The 19186-nt window shown below is 35.7% G+C and overlaps 1 protein-coding gene across 1 annotated transcript in view; it reads left to right on the top strand.

The window, feature by feature from the left end:
- Nucleotides 1-19186, top strand: part of LOC149797528 (uncharacterized) — a 152917-nt gene that overhangs the window by 32000 nt on the left and 101731 nt on the right. Inside the window, exons 8-14 of the mRNA XM_089960771.1 lie at nucleotides 1053-1124; nucleotides 3150-3221; nucleotides 4016-4205; nucleotides 6317-6432; nucleotides 11390-11627; nucleotides 12627-12713; nucleotides 14337-14615. Coding sequence (XP_089816897.1) covers nucleotides 1053-1124; nucleotides 3150-3221; nucleotides 4016-4205; nucleotides 6317-6432; nucleotides 11390-11627; nucleotides 12627-12713; nucleotides 14337-14615 — 1054 coding nt within the window. The remainder of the gene's footprint in view (nucleotides 1-1052; nucleotides 1125-3149; nucleotides 3222-4015; nucleotides 4206-6316; nucleotides 6433-11389; nucleotides 11628-12626; nucleotides 12714-14336; nucleotides 14616-19186) is intronic.

The following is a 19186-nucleotide window of genomic DNA, read 5'->3' as shown; positions in this document are numbered from 1 at the left end:
TTATATTTGATTAAATTTAATTGTTTGTAAGTTATAAAATCTTTTTATGTTTAATTCATTACATGTCAAAGTAATGTAAGTTTGTTTACTAGGAATTTGATATTTTCCAGAATTTAGTTTGACCTGACTGTTCAGTTGAAAACACCTAAAAATAGAACTTTGTATCTTTTTGCTGGGCTAGTTCCTGGCCTTGATTGAGAATCAAGTGAACAACTTCTTTGTTTTAAATTAATTCTTAATGTGTGAACAATAATAATGCAATCGAGGCTGTACTGGAATACATGACCTTACACATGTAAATAGCTTCTAAAATGTTCTGGAATGTGATCACGTGGCCTTCATACAGGTATCTGTTTTGCGCATTATTTACTGTATAACCTTTGTTTATAGAGAAATTATTTAGTCTGGGCTTTTACCTTGGACACTGGAAAGTGTTTCGTTGTGACCAGTTTGGAGTTACATTTTAATTTTTATTTATATTATTTGGATTCTAAAAAATTAATTCTTTTTCCTGGAAATATTTGAGTGAATATTCAGAATTCTTGCACAAAGACATTTCTTTAAATTTTATTCGGAATACAAACACTGGAATATTATTTTCTTTGTTTCACAAATAACTGGAAACACATCAGCGCTATGCTGTAAAACAGCATACGTCATCGCTTTCCATTTTGGATTTTTTGTCGTGACTCGAACTTGAATTCATTAGAACATTTCTTTACTAGGACTTCTAAAATTTAAATCGTGGATTTTTCATGGATTATATTTTGGAAATAAATTATTTGTTAAATTTTACAAAGCTTGTTGTTTTGACGTTTTTCTTTGATGCTGTTTATTATAGCCTAAACACGTAACATAATAATAGGCTATACATGGTGTCATTAACTTACAGTAAAAATGGAACAACGTTCAGGTTGTAAGAACGATCGCTCAGTTTTAGAATAATGTTTAAAGATATTTTTACATTAGATTTTAAATTATCATTACATTAGGATTTAAAGCATCATCTCATTAAGAATATTTAAAGCAAGAATTGTAAAATTATTTTACAGCTTTGAAGATTTCCAGGAAAAAGTTGAACTTTTTGAGAGAAAGTCGAAGAGCGTAAATAGTGAAACAGTAAGGTAACCTCTTAGATTTAAACATATCTTTAAAAAGTATTTAATATTGCTTTAAAATAATATGACTGCATTACCGTTGTTTGCTTGACATTGATTTAGTACAATATCAGATTATTTATCAGCATGGAGCAAATACTTATATCAATTAAATTAGAATTGCAATTTAATAATGACAATTTATTGAACTTATATTTTATTGTTGTGCTTTGTCCATAAAATAGTGTAGAATTGCTGAGTTTTTAAAGTTATTCACATTTATATCATTATTATGTCTTTCCCTCCACTCGAAAGTTACCATGATATAGCTTTAGGAACCATGTTTGATCATTATTTATGTACATGCAACAGTGTTGTCTGCGTGTGTTCTAGTCCAAGGCTCGGCTAGCGTGGGTACGGGGGAAAGCTTGCCAGTAGCTTCACGTGGGTCGGTGGTTCATCCCTGTGTTTTCCAGGGTTCTTCCTCCACCAGTTATACTGGCCGCCATGTATAGCCTATCTTGTGCTGAAAAATGGCTTTACACCCTTGAACAACAACAACATGCAACAATGAAGGACGTCATCAAAAATTGAATCAACACATGATAGTATGAATAGGGAGCAAAAATTAGACAGTAAAAAATATAACATTTATAGGAGCAATGTGATCATTAGGCGTGGTAATTTTATTGCATGCCGATGGTACCTTTACACTGTAACGTGCGGACTGTAACCGATTGGCGTGGATTTCCAACGAAGAGAAGAATAATCCTAGTTATTATAGTTGATGCTGACTGAGGTTGATTGAACTCCATTATAAGCACAATATAACACGATACGTGCGACCACGGACACAACTTTGTTCACATCTAATACTGAATCATACTGTATGCATTGTAAAACAGATAAAGGAACAACGGATAAAGGTACAAAAGGATGGAGTACTTCTGTGAGACTGGAAGAAGTATGTCTTTTAGCCAAAAATCTGCTCTTTGTATGGAATTCTTGTTCCGTTACAAAAAATACAATATAATTTGTTCCAATTTATTGTAAATCAATTTAAATGCACATATCAGCAGTAATACATTAATAGTAATATAAAAATAATACATTTTCCTGATCCAGTTATTCTACCTTTCTCACTGCAATGAACATGGTTCACCGCTCTGGTGGCCTAGTGGTTAGAGCGTCCGCCTCGGATGCGGGAGGTCGTGGGTTCGATCCCCGACCGAGTCATACCAGAGACTTAAAAAATGGTACTAACAGCTGCCTCGCTTGGCGTTCAGCATTAAGAGGTTAGTGTTAGGACTGATCGGCCTGGTGTCAGGATAATGTGACTGGGTGGGACATCATGCTACATGTCTGCGGCATGATGCCCCAGTGCTAGACATCACTATAAACTGCCACATTACAGACACCGTAGCGATATGACTGAAAAATTGTTAAAGCTACGTTAAAAATCAAAGTCACATCACATCACATGAACATGGTTCAAGATAAAAATTTGGTAGGGTGAAAGTGGAAATAGTTTATTGGAAACAGATCTAAATTTCAGCATATATGAATTACCATGATTTAGCCCGTTTGCATCAAACCTGTCTATTCACGTGTAAAGGTCATTAGAAACGAACAATGTACATTTTTATCGAGCAGTGTTTAAATGTTGTGTCGTCACAATTCACGTGCCCAAGATGCAGAAAAAATAATCAGAGTCGGAAAACATTATATGCATAAGAATTTGCTTAATTACGGAAAACATTATATGCATAAGAATTTGCTTAATTACGGTTAGAAAGAAAGCTTTAAGTAATGAGAACAGTTAGGACAACTAAACTGAGTAATGAAATACAAACAAAAACAACACATAATAGTGTTGACATATAATATACCACTGAAGGAACATGTAGAATGAATGAATGAATGAATGAATGAATGAATGAATGAATGAATGAATGAATGAATACATGAATGATTGAACGAATGCATGAATGAATGAATGATTGATTGAATGAAATGTTTTTATAGAAAATCTTACGCTTGATATTATGTTAGTTATGGGAAGAAGACGAAGATAAGGATGGAGAGAGATCGCTTAAAGGAAGATAATGAGAAACTTCGAATGAGGTAAGATAAAGGTATGTGAGATATTTTTGGCGCATGGGCTATTCGTTCACTGCTGGAGGTTGGAATACTTTCACAAAAATTCAGATATCAGCAGTCTTCCAAGATATGTTTTCATGTATATTTGTTTGAATCCGTGAAGACAAAGAGTGCTAAGATGCGGGCACACGTCTGACGCTACAAATGCTGGATATATGGTGTAATGAGCTAAATACATATCAAATCTCTTCATTGAAAGAAGTACAACAGGTCTCCAAATATTTTGTTTCTAGCTTTTCTTACGACTTAGAGAAGGTATTGATGAGGTTCTCCAATCCATGTATGGTTTTGACTCTATGAGCATGAACGTTAATTAAGGAAATAATTATTAGATATTATAGACCTTGGATACACAAAAAATTATATGAATTATTTATTTATTTATTTATTTATTTATTTATTTATTTATTTATTTATTTCCGCCCTCTAGTAATTTTTACCTCTCTGTTTTTAGTTATGCTATGCATACAGTGTGATACTCATTTACTGAATATCAAGCATTTAATTCATGACGTTTGTATCTCAAAATGCTGGTTTATGGATACGTTCTATAAATTGACAACAATAACAACAACAACATCAACAACGCAAGGACTATTTGTAAAGAAAACATAGTAATACATGCAGTTTCTTAGCAAATCACAAGGAAATATGATTGTCTCGTGTCAGATGCTTTTAGAATTGTTCACAGCAGAAATTTAAACGTGCGTGCAATCGAAATATGCCTGTATTTACATTATATTTTGCCACATCTATAGACTAAGTGAAATAGCGGGATTTCTACTGGTGGATAGAAATCCTTCAATAGCTGATTTGAGCGATGAAACCAGAGCATCTAAGCTTGCAGATTCATTCTCAGAACTGTATGATAACGAATGGACCGACGCGTTTGAAGAGCAGGAGGGGTCTGAAACGGAAGCTATCCAGAACCTTCTCACTATGTTGATGGTAAGTAAAGGTATAAAACCGAAGATATCCATCACTTTCTTCTTATGTTTTTGGTAAGAAAAATGTCTAAAAATGAAATTATCCGCCACTTTCTCACTATGTGGATATAATAAGAAGAGACCTGAAAAGGAAGCTGTTCAGCACCTTCTTACTAGGTTGATAGTAATCGGTTATGTCACAATATACGATGCAGCTTAGCTTTAGTGCTACAAAATATTTATGTATATTTGTAGTTGTTATACAAGTGAAACTTCTCATTAATGTGTATGTCTGAAATCACTTTATAAATATTTGTATTAAAGAGCTAAGATTAATTTTCTGTCTATCGGTGCATTTTATGTATTTGTTTAAGCTCTAGGACAGATGTATTCTGCACAGTAATTTAATACAATTCCTGTTAATGTCGCAAATAATGTTTAACAGTAAGCTGCATTGGCAGTAAATGGAGTAATGCTTAACATTGTTGATTTGGCAACTCCAAATGTTACATGTCCTTATAGGCTATATTGACAATATTACTGTATATACTATTCAGAATTGAGTACAATGATGATACTATATAAATGGCTGGTGACAAAGGGCCTTTCCAATCTAAATGTTTATCTGATTACAAGCTTTATACCTGCATAACTTAAGTTTATCAAGGGAACATATTCAGGATTTATGAACGAATTCAGTTCTACTCATTGAAACCATCAGAGACCTCCTGAGAATGAAAATCGTTCTCGAAAGTAGCAACACAAATGCAAATGATGTGGATCCTTTAGATATGTTCGGTACATACCGACAATGATTATTAATTCGTTATAGATGTGAAGGGTAGTAATTCTTAAAATGTGTGCCCTGGGGTATCATACTATTTCTTCAATGTCATCTGTCGTATTTAGGTATGTTTTTGGTATTTACTCGAAGTAGTAAAGTGTGGAGATTTGACGCATAAAGACAATCCTATATTAAATATTGTTTGTGGATTCTAGCATCAAGATTTGAGCTCTAACGTGGTTGAAGAAGACTTTTAACCTTGTGACATGATGGATTTGCTTGGCTATGAAATGAAACATCGTAACATGGATGGTCTCTTTGGCCTGTAACGGAAATTATGTTAAAAGATGCCTGCATGCTTGATATGTGTTCGTCTGTCTGACGCGTAATTAAAATTTGATATAGAAATTACACTTTGGACCCAAACAGAAATTTGATATGTTTGGGGTTCTCTGTACTCTAACAGGAAAGTATATGTTTGGTGTTCTCTGGATTCTAACAGAAATTTAAATTCCTTATGAACAAACTTTATTTATCAATTAACCCTCTCGTATTCCCTTATAAACATAAACATTCCAAATAGGGTTTAAATTTTAGCCCATATTTTCAACACATGTCATGGGTTTGGTTTAAAAGAAGTTAGTATAGAAAATGGAATTTAAATTCCTTATAAACCAAACATTAAGTTCCCCATCCATTACCTTTTTGTTACCACCTTACAAACGTAAGAAACCCGATAAGAATTTTCATTCGTTTTGGGTAAACTAGATTTTAATTATTTCAATTAACTGCAAAAAGACCATCACTCTCAGTGCGGTAACCTGGTCATATTGTAGGTTTAAATACTTATAGACAGAGCATGTAAATCGGATGCCTGATATGTGTGTTTTTGATATATGTATATTTCTCAGGCAGATCCACACATGGTATTATTAACGTTGGTTTTTCGTTAGAGGGAAGGGGACCAATTACGTTACACTGTTACTCTTCTCGGCCAATAGTTCTTCCATTTTACAGTACCACAATTTCCCTCCAAACAGGTTAGAGGCCCAAATCTTGAGTCTAGAAGAAAATAACTCTCTTAAACATTTGATTCACATCATGTTCCAAATTACCAGAACCTCACTGTTTTGGACCCTGTCCTGCCATATTATCTGTATTGTCAGGCAGCCAATGTGAAAACGACTCAGTGTCTTGTCTGGGCGTACGTACACCGTTTAGGTTTCGCAACAACATAGCAGGGCCGACAACACAATGTCTTGGTAGATCTTGGGTTTGTGTGAATAATGATTCCTGCACCTCCACAGATTTGTACATTATCGGTTGAAGACTATACACAATAATTTTAGGGTTGGTATGATCATCGATGTGAAAAGAGTACTGCCCAGAAAGGTAACCTTGTCCACTGTCATGAAGGTTGGGCCATTGACTATGCAAGGCTCTTTGTAATGCTGTCGAGGTGCAGGTTGGTACATCACCACTCTCTTATTGATACTGATTGTAAGAACAGCATTGCCGCAAACTTAAAAGGAATGGTACATACTAAGTTGCATTTCAGACTCCGATTTGGCTTTCAGGGAACAGTTGTCAACAAATAGATCATGAACAGTCACTACCCATAACTTTATAGTCGCCTGTAATCTCTCAAGAGTGAAGAGCTTGCTATCATGATGGTACCTAATGTCCATCAAATTGCCATACTCACGGAAGGCACAATTAATCATGTTAGAGAACATCATACCGCCCTGCTTGACTCAGTGAGTGAATTGTTATGGTTCAGATGACTCGCCGTCGTCAACAATCTGAGCGAGCATGCCATCATAGAATTGCCGAACTATCATGATGAATATCTCTGGACAAAGTTTGGTAATATCTTACAAAAGCCTCCGTAGCTAAATATGTTAAAGGCTTTTTCAGGTCGATAAATATCATGTAGAGGTTGGAGTTCTCTTCATGGGATTTATTCTGGAGTCAACAAGCTGCATAAGGCATGTCTGTGGTGCCTCATTATTTTCGGAAACCATTTTGAATCTCTGGTATGAACTTTTCATCGGTTTGATGAGCTAGACGAATCAACATATTTTTTTGGAAAGTATTGTGAAGGCCAGTGATAATAAGGAAATACCATTATTTTGGCAGGATTGCCTGTTGCTTTTGTAGTTCTTCCTTTGGACCGTGGATGTATATGTGTACACCTGCGGTAACGTTCTAAGTCCACATTGATTGCAAGAGTTCAGTAATATTCCTGTGTCATGTGCGTGCCTCCGGCTTTGCAGACTTCTTCAGGTATAACATTTTCTCCTGGATGCTTTGCCATATGACTGCAGGTCAATTACGCTAACAATCTGAGTCAACTTTGGAGGATCGTTACGTGTTATGTTTATTTAAAATATGCAGTAATACAGAATATACACGGCGACCTTTCACAAATATTGAACCAGTCTCTATGGATTTGGTACATACAGTTGTGATGAAGAGCACCCAAACATCATATGAACTGGATCCGATTGCAACACGTCTGCATCTTGAATACTTAGATTCAATATTACCTTCACTAACTGATGTTATCAATACTATTCTCTCATCCAGAAAATTCTCATCATTTTCAAAACTACCATTTTAAAACCTAATTTGAAGAATGCAACGCTTGATCATAACTATTTAAGGAACTACCGCTCTGTTTCTAACTTCCCATTCATACAAAAATCTTAGAAAAAGATATTATATCCCGGCTTGTATCTCTCATGAATTCAGTTAGTCTTCTTAGCAATGTACAGTCTGCATACTGCCCTCAACATAGTACTGAAACTGCCCTTCTGAGCTTAGTTAGCGGTCTTCTCTCTGCTTGGAAAGTGGAAAGAATACTGTCTCTTCATTTTCCTTGACTTGTCTGCGGAATTTGACACAATAAACTATGATACATTATATCATCCTCTCCAGCATGTATTTGGTATTCAAGTTACAGCCTTTAATATGGTTCAGGTCCTACTTAATCAATATGAGACAAATTGTGTCCGTGAATGGAAAATATTCTAGCCCAGGTGATCTATATTTTGGTGTTACACAATGTTCTGTCCTCTACGCCGGTCTCTTCATTTGTATAACCTCATCCGCTCTTAAGTGTCATAGATCGACATCCGGTGACTCACTGATTGTACGTCGATGACACTGAAATATACAAATTTAGCTGCCCAATTGAAGTTGCGGAAACCATCCAAGGTGTAGAGAGGTGCATTTCCGATGTGAAATCATGGATGACATGTAACAAGCTTACAGATGAATGATGATAAAACTGAAACCATCCTGATCACCAAGCAATGACTTTCTCATTCACATCCTCTACCTCAAACAATAAATAATAATAAACTTTAATTTACACAGTCTGTACGAAAAATGGCAGTCACCCTTGACAATACGCTCTCATTACATCAAAATGTCACGATCATATGCAAGGATGCTTATATAGAGAGGCATCCGCTGCATTCGCAATTTTCTTTCGGTAGAGACCACTAAAACACTTATGTGTTCATTAGTACTTTCAAGATTGGACTATTGTAATTGACTTCTGTCAGGTTAATCTCAGTATCTACTAAAACAATTTCAAATTTCAAAAAGTTCAAAACAAGGTTGCTCTGACCATCCTTAGGGTACAAAGAACTGAGCACACCTCCCCTTGTTCTGTAACGTTCACAGGCCACACGTCTGATCTAGAATCAATCAAACAATCTGTTCACTATGCCTCATTCTTTGACTGGCTCCAGTCCAATATACCAATCTCACCTTACCTATGCGTAGAATCTTACGCTCTTCTTTTGGACACTCTCACAGTTGCCCATAGATCTTAAACGCGAGGAGAAACACATTCAGTAGTGGTCTTAAAACACACCTATTTCTACTACGAGAACAGTTTTAAAGATTTACTAATGGTTGCTTCCTTAATTATAGACAGCATATATTTTATTTGTTTTCTTTGTAATTTCATGGTTTTGTATTTTTGTAATCTTGTCGTTGTACACAGTTTTATGTGTTCTATAAAGAGTCTCTTTAGATCAGGTGCTGTACCGAGTCGATATTATTATCATTATTATTATTATTATTATTATTATTATTATTATTATTATTATTATTTATACTTGGCTCATTCGATCAGTTTCCTCTACGCTGATAAGTGGCTGGTCGTTGAGGACAGTGTGACCATCTTTGAAATATATATTCTTTTTCAGTCAGCAATGCGGTGCTGTCATCTTTCATTAACGGAGATGTTCCCGATGACCGTGGCCCGTTGATTATCTACAAAGCATTACAGATTTTTTCATGTAATTCCTGTCTACGTTTGCACTGGACAGTCCTCATTATGTTGCTGAATTCTGGCGTGTTACATGATGAAGAGCTGTCTTTTAAGCAAGCCTTTTATAGTCGATATTTAGCATTCTGAAGTGTCTGTATGGCACTATCATTCTCCTCAAACCAATTTTGCTGTTTACGTGTGATGGGACCAATGATTTTGGATATAGCTGAGTAAACAGAGTCTCTAAAGGATGCCCAGTTTTCCTTGGCATTGTCGGAGATTATGGTCCTTGTATCCAGCTGGCTGCACATTGTCCGTGACAAATGCGTTTCACATTCTCTTGTTTCAATTTAGTACAATTATTCCTTTTGGATATCAGTTTTCCTTGTATTCGTCTGCTGGACTGAGTCCGGATATTGAGTTTGGAGACAATTCACCTTTGCTCAGCGTAGAATTTTATACATCCCGAGGGCTCCTTAGTTCCGAGATCATGTCTCTCTTTTTTCCTGACGATGACTTGGCAAAAAAGGTGCCAATGCTTGGAACGTGGGTGTATCCAAATCGTCTTGTTGCAGATTGGTAAGCGGAACAATGTGTTGCTGATTTGGAGGTCGTGCTAAGCCTATGTTCTCAGTAGCAGGTTCCTCTGTTGTTGCATTTACAACGCCAGTTTTGCCACGGACACCTGTTTATATCTGGTGATTTATGTCTACTCAAGCACTGAAATCACTAGGGATGATGAACTTATCTGCCTTTTGCATTTCTGCAAAACCAGACTCCAGGTCCTCGTTCACTTTGCCCTTGATTTCATTCTGATTGGTCATCGTGGTTGCATAGGCGCTGATGCATATCTTTGTTCGAAAAAAATGTGCGTGTCAAATGCGTTCGTCTGCCATTCACTCCATTTTGGAGATTTGATAACTTGTTAACTAGCTGTAAATTGATGGTAAAACAAATACCAGATTTGCGTCGCTTTTCTTTACTTCGGCTACTCCAGATAAAGGTATGACCGATCCTATTTCAGTGAGTTGTCCTTCCTCAGCTTGGCGAGTTTCACTTAGGGCTGCTATTGCAGTGTTGAATCTGGCCGTCGTAAGCCAATAAGAACTGTTATTCTTATTGGTTTATATGTTGATTTATTGTCCGTTAATGTGCATTTGTTCCTGGCATCGAATATGAATCGCGTCACCTTTGTCTTCTCGCAAGGGATTTGTCCGCTAAAGTGGGATTCTGATCAGCCGCAGTATGCTAGGTTTAGGTGAAGCAGGCAGTAATTAGAAACCATGTCTAGTCCTTTCCGCATGCTACAGAGGTGACCATTCTGATCCTAAAAAGGGCTGTTTAGTTACCCGAGGGAATGCCGAGTTCCACTGCTGCCTAGGTTCAGTGAAAATCAAGCCAATTTCTTGAGCAAGTGTGCAGCTACAGTTCCTAATATATCCATACCTGCTGCTTTGCCATACGTCCATCTATACATGGCTTGAAGGAATCTGGTGGGGAGGGGCGACGTGCCATGACTTTTGCACGAGTTGGATTTATGTGGGAGAAAGTTGCTCAGAGTCGCCCTCATCCTCTTACACAGGGCTGTACCAGTCCATTTGAACGACAGTGTGTCAAACGTCTGGAGACAGGGCAGAATGCAGTGGATGGCAATCGGTTTTTGCTGCATCTAAGCTGATGCCCTGCGCGGTCCACGTAGCTCTTCCTATCTGCCTTCACAGCCGGAGAACGAGCTTATATGCTCGGCCGCCTGATCCACCATAAATAACTTATCTAGTAGAGGGACCCATGTGTCGCTGTCTGCTCTGAATCACCAGTCACAGGCAAGACAGGCTACTGTTACATACGGTAACAGGTGATGCCAGATCTGCCATGGTTACATTGTGCGCAAGTTTATATGCGATGTCACCTATAAATTTCACTTGTAGCGTTTACGGTCGTTCGTGACCTTGACAGGCGCTACATACCTCTATTACATATTTAATCAGGACATTCCTAAGGCTTTATTATAAAGGAAGTTAGCAGTTTTGTATTTGACTAACAATTTACCTACTACTTTATTAAATACGCATATATTTGAAATCTGATTTCATCGGGTTTTCATTTAATAACTCTGTGGTAAATCAGCAAGTTAATTCTTGACGAATGATGTATTTTCATTTTTTCTTGGTCTGAGTCACTGTTCTTTTAGTAGACAAAATGTTAATACCATGTTTCTGTTCTTTACATTTTTCACACAATTTTATTCGTGGTGTATTTCCTTTACTCAGGAAATTCATAACAAATGTCAAATAGTTGGACACAAGTATCTGGTTGCGTTGGAAGAAACATCCATCACATTACCAGGAAACGGACGAACAATCCTGGAACAGGTTTGTTTTCTATTTTCAGCATATCGGACGACAGGAATTTAAAACCTTTCAAGAAAGAAGGTTTAGGGCAGCAAAGATGAAAATCATAATATGTATAACAGAAAGGCCTTTGACCATAACCTGATCACAAAGAACAGCGACAATCAAATTAAACTCAATACCCAATATCTCATGCAAATGTACAATATATAATATTAAATTTCCCTTAAAAACGTATTTTGTTGTGAATCATTAGAAAGGTAATTCTTCTATATATGAGACTATAAATATATGTATATCATTCCCTAGGGATAGCAACCATCGATTCCTTGGTTTGTTATCGATTCTCTTCATTATACATCCACTCCTCTACAAACTCTCTCTCTCTCTCTCTCTCTCTCTCTCTCTCTCTCTCTCTATATATATATATATATATATATATATATATATATATATATATATATATCATCCCGTAGCGAAAACAACCATTGATGTCTTGGTTTGCCATCGTTTCCCTTCAGTAAACAACCGCTCCTGGTTTAATACTAAAATCTGTTTCCATTATGTACAGTGATAGTTCAATGCTTTCAATATTTCTGACACGCATAGCACTTTGGAACTTAATACGATAAAAATAATTTCGAAGATAAAAGATTTTATTGTATTTCGTTTAGTCAGTCCTTAAATGTACTGGATGAGTTAGATCACGTAATAGTGTAAAATTATTGGATAACGTGATAATGTCATAAAGCGCATCCTTACTGATGACATGTACTGTTTGATGACGGTGAATGGCGGCAAATATTGGTCAGAGTTATATATATATATATATATATATATATATATATATATATATATATATATATATATATATATACTGTTTGTTTTTTATTTTTTAGTACTGACAATTATGATTAGTTTTTAATTTGTATTCCTTTTTTCTAATGGAAAATATATACTTTCAGTCGAAATTTTCATTGAATGTCAATACTGAGTGACACTTTCCTTTCTACTTTTTAGACAGCACAGATTCCAGCAACTATTCGAAAGTTCCTATTAGAAATAAGGAAGAATTTCACTCCGCTGATTATTCAAATATTGACAAAGGTAAAAGCATTATTTGTACAATCTTTACTATCTTTGCATAGTAACTGGAATAGCATAACTGCTGTATAATATTTTATCATACTGGTTAGAATGTACATAATCATTGTACTTGCCGATTCCAATATACTATGAGCATTACGGCTGTGCTCCAGAGCCATGTCATTATTCGGTAGTTAGACGATTATTATCCAGTTACTCTACGACAGGGACGTGGGAAGTACGGGTATTGAAATGATGCAAATTAAATGTACATCAGTTTTTGAAATTCTCATTGGCGTTGGTAGTTTTAAGTTCCTAAACTAATCGATGGTTCTTAAAAAATGAATATTGTAGGTACCTGATGTCTCTCTTTCAGTTAGTGGACGAAAACTACTCCTACTGTCATAAGCCAACAGACTTGTCAGAAACATCAGTATTCAAGTGTTTTTTTAAATATATTTTCTTGTTTTGGTCGAGATAAGATCTTTGTTAAATTGATATATTTCTTTGCTAGGGACGTTTCTACGAATGTTTTCAGTTTTTGTTTTAGTATCGTATACTAGAGTGATGTAAGGAATAAACACGAAAAAAAAACAACAATAAACGGACAAACAAAAAGCCCTCTGCCATGATAATTCTTTTTGAGAATAACTATACAGGTTAAAAGCCGTTATAACTCGATTCGCTGATAACGCGATGGCAGCATAGTTCCCATTTTTTAATTTGAGGTGACCTCTCTTATTAACATTATAAATACATGCTCTGCGAAAAGCCGATTATTCCTATCCCTAGCAGATTATAAGATCAAGAGGTTAGTAAAAATTAAGAACAATGAAAATTCAGTACATATTTTCTAACAATGACATTTCAGTATACAATTTATATGGGGAAGATTTTCGAAAAATGTGTTAACACCAACCCGCTTATATCGCGATGTTTTTCTTTGGACATCGAACATCGCGATATAACGAGGTTTTGCCTGTATATTTTTAATCATCTGCTAAGATCACATCTTGTCTTTTCATCGAATTCAAGCTGTTATTATTATTATAAAAACAAAATAATCATTGATCACTTGAGTAGTCATTGTTTCTTCTTGAATGTGGGAGCAGTTATTTGAATTTATGAGTGATCTTATCTTCAGAGACGATGTTTTCTCAAATGGGTAGGGTCTCTGTGGAGGAAAAGTTCAAATAAACCTTAGATAGTCTTTCAATGTATGATAAATGCTATCAACACTCCCGATGATTTAACCCCCACCAAATAAAGGATATCAAACAAATCCATGTACAAAGGAGAATAACACATTGACGACGGTAACAGCAGGATTGGACACACTGTAAAATCAAGAAAACCTTGATTTTTCATCAGCATCTTAATTCGAAACTTATGGCGATTCTATCAAGTAATTGTATAGGAAATACCCTTTGTACTGTTTACAATCTGGTATCTTCTATTTTTCGTTGATAAATATGTGAACCGGACATTCAAATTGACGCTTTAATAAAATGAAACAGTATTGCACACTTTATGCTCATACTGATGCTACTACTGGTTATTCTGACTGCTACTGACACAGTGCATAGTTTAACGGATATAGTGTATATTTTGTATTGATTTTCATTCATTATGTTCTGTTTTCAGTTTTTCCGGGGAAAGTTTATAGGTAAGACTGAGAAACGTGTCAAAGAACGGAAAGCAACGACTAGATATATAGAAAAGTGTACTGAACTGTGCTGGTACATGGCTATAAAAGAGCCTCCTGTTGTTTTAGGACCTATTCCATCCGAAGGTGACGTAGTAAACAAGGACTTTTTCCATTTCTATACAAGCAGTGGAAAGGACGTTCACTTTTGTGTATGGCCACCAATGCTTTTACATAAGAGTGGGCCTTTGCTGAGAAAAGGAGTTATTCAGGGAAAATAATACACGCAGATGTAATTTCACTTATCAGAAGCAGTCTAAAAAATGTGGCTCGACCATTAACAACTTTAACACATTATATTTGCTTTCATGAAGGAATACCAGAAGAATGGAACATTCAGAATATTTTAACACCTCTGCACCTGGCATGCGGTGAGGGTGGGTAGGGCATTTATTATATAAGGTATAACGGTACCAATTGCGCAAGTCCAGGTGGGCGGGGCTTAAGGTGTATGGAACATTGTATTCAGAATTAAAGAACAACACTAGCTGTGATTGGTGCATTATGTAAGAGTTGTACTTTCTGTTTGGCTTAAAAAAATGTTGAGCCTCTTGGCAACATGTGAATTTGTGTTAATTTCTATCTAGATCATATTTTGTATTTTTTATGATTTTTTTAAAATATGGTACACATGGCTGAAAATGTGCTTGTTGTGACTAGATAACTCTTACCCCTGTCTAGTTCCAGTAGAGTTATCTCTCTTAAATGCAATGGAGTACCTGGTTATGTCATTGTCAAATTGACAATCTAGCATTGTTCTATATGACAGTGTGTGACATGCATGCCCAAGTTGGACAGAAAGTATATTTATTTCACAAAACATTAGCATTGAGGTATATGGAAAAACAATTGGTACCGTGATACCATAAGTGGTGCTGCTGCAGTATGACTGTTCGGACATTAGAGTTTTGGTTTCAACGTCTGTCTGAAACGGGTTATATTTTACATCTAAATTTGTGACAGAGATTTATTTTACTGTGGTCCACGAAGTAATAAATAAGCGTTGAACGACTTTTCACCAGGTAAATGAAATTACAATGATAGGATGAAATAAAATATAATACACTTACTGTGGTCGCATTAATTGGATATATATAGTCCCATGTGCTCTTGTTTTCTTAGTTTCGCTTTAAGCACTGGGTGTTCAAAAGCAAATCCTACAATTGGATGTCAAAAGTAGCCTGCAACGGGAGAGGTGACAGTTTTTCCAACGGAATTCCAATGCCACTTTTAGACATGATTGTTTCCGTCCCCCCTCCCCCAACCTCGATCTCAGCACTAAATGATGTTATATTTAATTGAATAATGGATGAATCTGATGCTTTTACGCTGCATAATTTGAAATCAACACTATTTCTTTATCTTGTTGGTATGTCGACTTACGTTATACAACTATACATCATGACGCTAGTCTATATTCATACACATGAAATGTGTTGGACACTAAATCGAGATTTTCTCAAAGCAGTGTCCGATGTTTATATACTGAATACCGATTAACTAGTCATAACTATGGGCATACCATGCTTCAGGTTACAAAAAAAGCTATCTAGCATTAGTAACACGCTTTAACATATTCTCTTTTTGATGCTCAACGGGTTGTATCTCATTAAATTAAAAAAAATATTAATTATCGCATGGTCTTCTCCAATGATAATTATTTGTGAAGTGTTTCGTTCTATCTTTTGTTCTTCTCTCGACTTTTCCCGAACCACTTGCCTTCCTCCAAATAAAAACCTCTATCCGTTAATATAGATTTTTCCTGCGTGCTGAAGACAAATTTTCGAATAATGCAGATTCCTTATCAAGATACGCGTTCTCATTATTCCTGATAATAATTTCATTTAAGACGCCCTGTTTGTCTTATGTTCATGCAAGTAACAATTGAAGGTACGGTTAGTAATTCATACATACTTCTAGAAGGGATAACGGCTGTTATCGTCTCTTAACGATAAATTAGTCACAAAATTTTGAATATTTTATTGTTTGAAGCGTACAATTTCCAGTTGTAACACCACGGTATAATAAGTACACTGAACATGAAAAAATACACGAACATATACTAGGAAAATAAGTCACAGAAACATACAAAAATGTATTCCGTTTGCATTTAACAAAGTAAAATCTGGAACTTGTTTATAAATTCGACACATTTATGCCTTGAATCGTTCCCTCTGTACCCCGTATACTCACTTAATAGAGGAATAGAGCGTCAACATCCATAATATATATCTTTTTTTCTTTTGGGTGAAATACATTCCTTTGAGAGACCTAGGTATGTAGTATAAAAACGGAACTTCTACTTGGTATGATTTACAATCACTTCAGTCCTATGTTCTGGTAAGCGTGACTGCCTAACGTTTCCTGAAAGTATTCAGTATACAATAGGTCACCATCCTGTTACCGACAGTTTCCAGATCAATGAATAAGGGGAAAATTAATCCCAAATTTAAGCGTACAATCAGTTAAACATGCAGAAAAGAGCATTCATTGCATACTAAAACAAAACTAAAAATACGAAATAAAATTAAACTTTTTAAAATGCTTTGAACTATGAAATCAATTTACAAAACAAAAATTACAAAAGCACACGTTTTAGAAGTCTAAGACTTCGGCTAGAATATGATCATTTAATACCCCACCCAAGGAACAAAAGTTAATCGTACCGATCGTCATGCTAGGGCAGACACCTATTGTACATCATCGAGCCCGCAGGGGGTGATCAGAACGACATACATTGAAACATAATTGAAACATGAAAATGAATGGATCATTGTGTAAAGTAATAATACTAGTACACATGTTCTAGCACTTAGTTACTTGTTTAGGAATGAAGAAAAAAAATGGATCTAGATCCACGGAGAAGCGGAATACTATCAAATGTAATAACTGTATCATAAGACTGCGATTACTGATTAACTTTAATCCGACTTTCTCTCTTTAATTTGATTTAATTGTTACCATATATCCATTGTTCTAATGACATGCAGTTAAACTCACATACGTACATACATACACACATACATACATACATACATACATACATACATACATACATACATACATTTGTATCGATTTTTAAGGTGGCTTTAACACTTGTTCAGTCATATCACTAAGAAGTTTGCAGTTGGACAGTTTATAGAGATGTCTGGCACTGGGGCATCAGGCTGCAGACATGTAGCATCATCTCCCACTCAATCATATTACACAAACCACGTAATGCTGAGCGCCAATCGAGACCGTTGTTAGTACCATTTTTAAAAGTCTTTGGTATGACTCGGCCGGGATTTGAACCCGCGACCTCCCGCATCCAAGGCGGAGGCTCTAGCCACTAGGCCATCGGAGCGGTGCACATACATACATACATACATACATACATACACACACATATACATACATAAATATATACATACATACATAGATACATACATACATAGATATATAGATACATAGATACATACATACATACATAAGCTGTTGATCATGATACATGTTTTGATGAAAACAATTTGGGTTTGAATGATATGGAAACTTGTGCTCGAAGACCTACTATAGTGTTTTACATTGTGTATTCCTGGTCAACATACGTTTATCTGCATGGTACATGTCTCTCTATCCCTCTAAGTAAAAACAATCTTTAGGAAAATACACTTAGCTCTCTGTGATAGATGGAAATTATCATCTACTTAATTGACTACGTAATCGCAGTGCATTAAAAACCTATTAATATGAATTTAATCTTGAGTCGAATGGCTTGTTAAATCTTCAGCTTCTGTCAATTTGGATTTAAGAAAATTGTAAAGCATCTCTCTGACTCTAAGGAGAAAAAGGGCCGTATGCTCTTTGCACATTCCAATAGTCACATTTTCTCGGATTAATGAAAATATACAAATAATACTTATTTTTTTAGCTGACTGAAGATTAGATACAGGAAGGTTTTCTGAAACTTAGATGATATATAATTCTTTATGATTTGAAGAATTCATATATCATATTACCCATTGATACTGATTACTGCATTTAGAAGTGAAGATACGCAACAATATGAAGCGGCACTTAATATTATCATTACAACTAATAATAATGCTACTACCACCACTATTGCTATTGTTATCTTCCTCATCAGCGCTCTTTAAGAAAAGAAATAATCATAGTCTCTAAGAGAGAGAGAGAGAGAGAGAGAGAGAGAGAGAGATTTCCTGTATTCCGATAACGTTCATCACGTGACCGTTGTTCTACACAAAACTGTCTTTGCTGACCCTATGCTTTTTATTTCCTAATATTCATTCGGTTTAATAATGTTTTACTATCTCTTACATATAAGATGCGACTAAGGTAATTGCTTAACTGCGTATTTCGGACTTATTTGGTTTCAGCCTCATATTGTACAAAATAAAATGACTTTCTTCTGCCATAGCAAACTTCGCCCCTTCGAATATAATAAATTAGTTCTGACATATAGATTACACACATAAAAACAAACATCAAGTCAAAGGTCACAAACTAGTTATCTAGTTTGGAGTGTGGCATGGTGTAGAAACAACTCAGGTGAACACTCGGCGTATATAAATGTTTGACACAATCTTAGTCCCGTCTAGGTTAGTCTTTACTACACAGAACTTATCTGGTTATATATGGAAATTTTCATGGGGGTAGGGGTGGCGAGGTTGAGTGTGTGTTACGCAACAATCATCGCTTCTACATGCAAAGGAGAGCAAATGCATGATGTCATAATAGCTCAACAGCAAAATGACTTGATCGTTATTTTGAAAACGGTGTCAGCAATTGA

The sequence above is a fragment of the Sinohyriopsis cumingii genome, chromosome 6 (assembly GCF_028554795.1).
Source record: "Sinohyriopsis cumingii isolate HCF-2022 chromosome 6, ASM2855479v2, whole genome shotgun sequence".
In the NCBI taxonomy this organism is placed as follows: domain Eukaryota; kingdom Metazoa; phylum Mollusca; class Bivalvia; order Unionida; family Unionidae; genus Sinohyriopsis; species Sinohyriopsis cumingii.
This window is presented reverse-complemented; position numbering and strand designations above follow the sequence as displayed.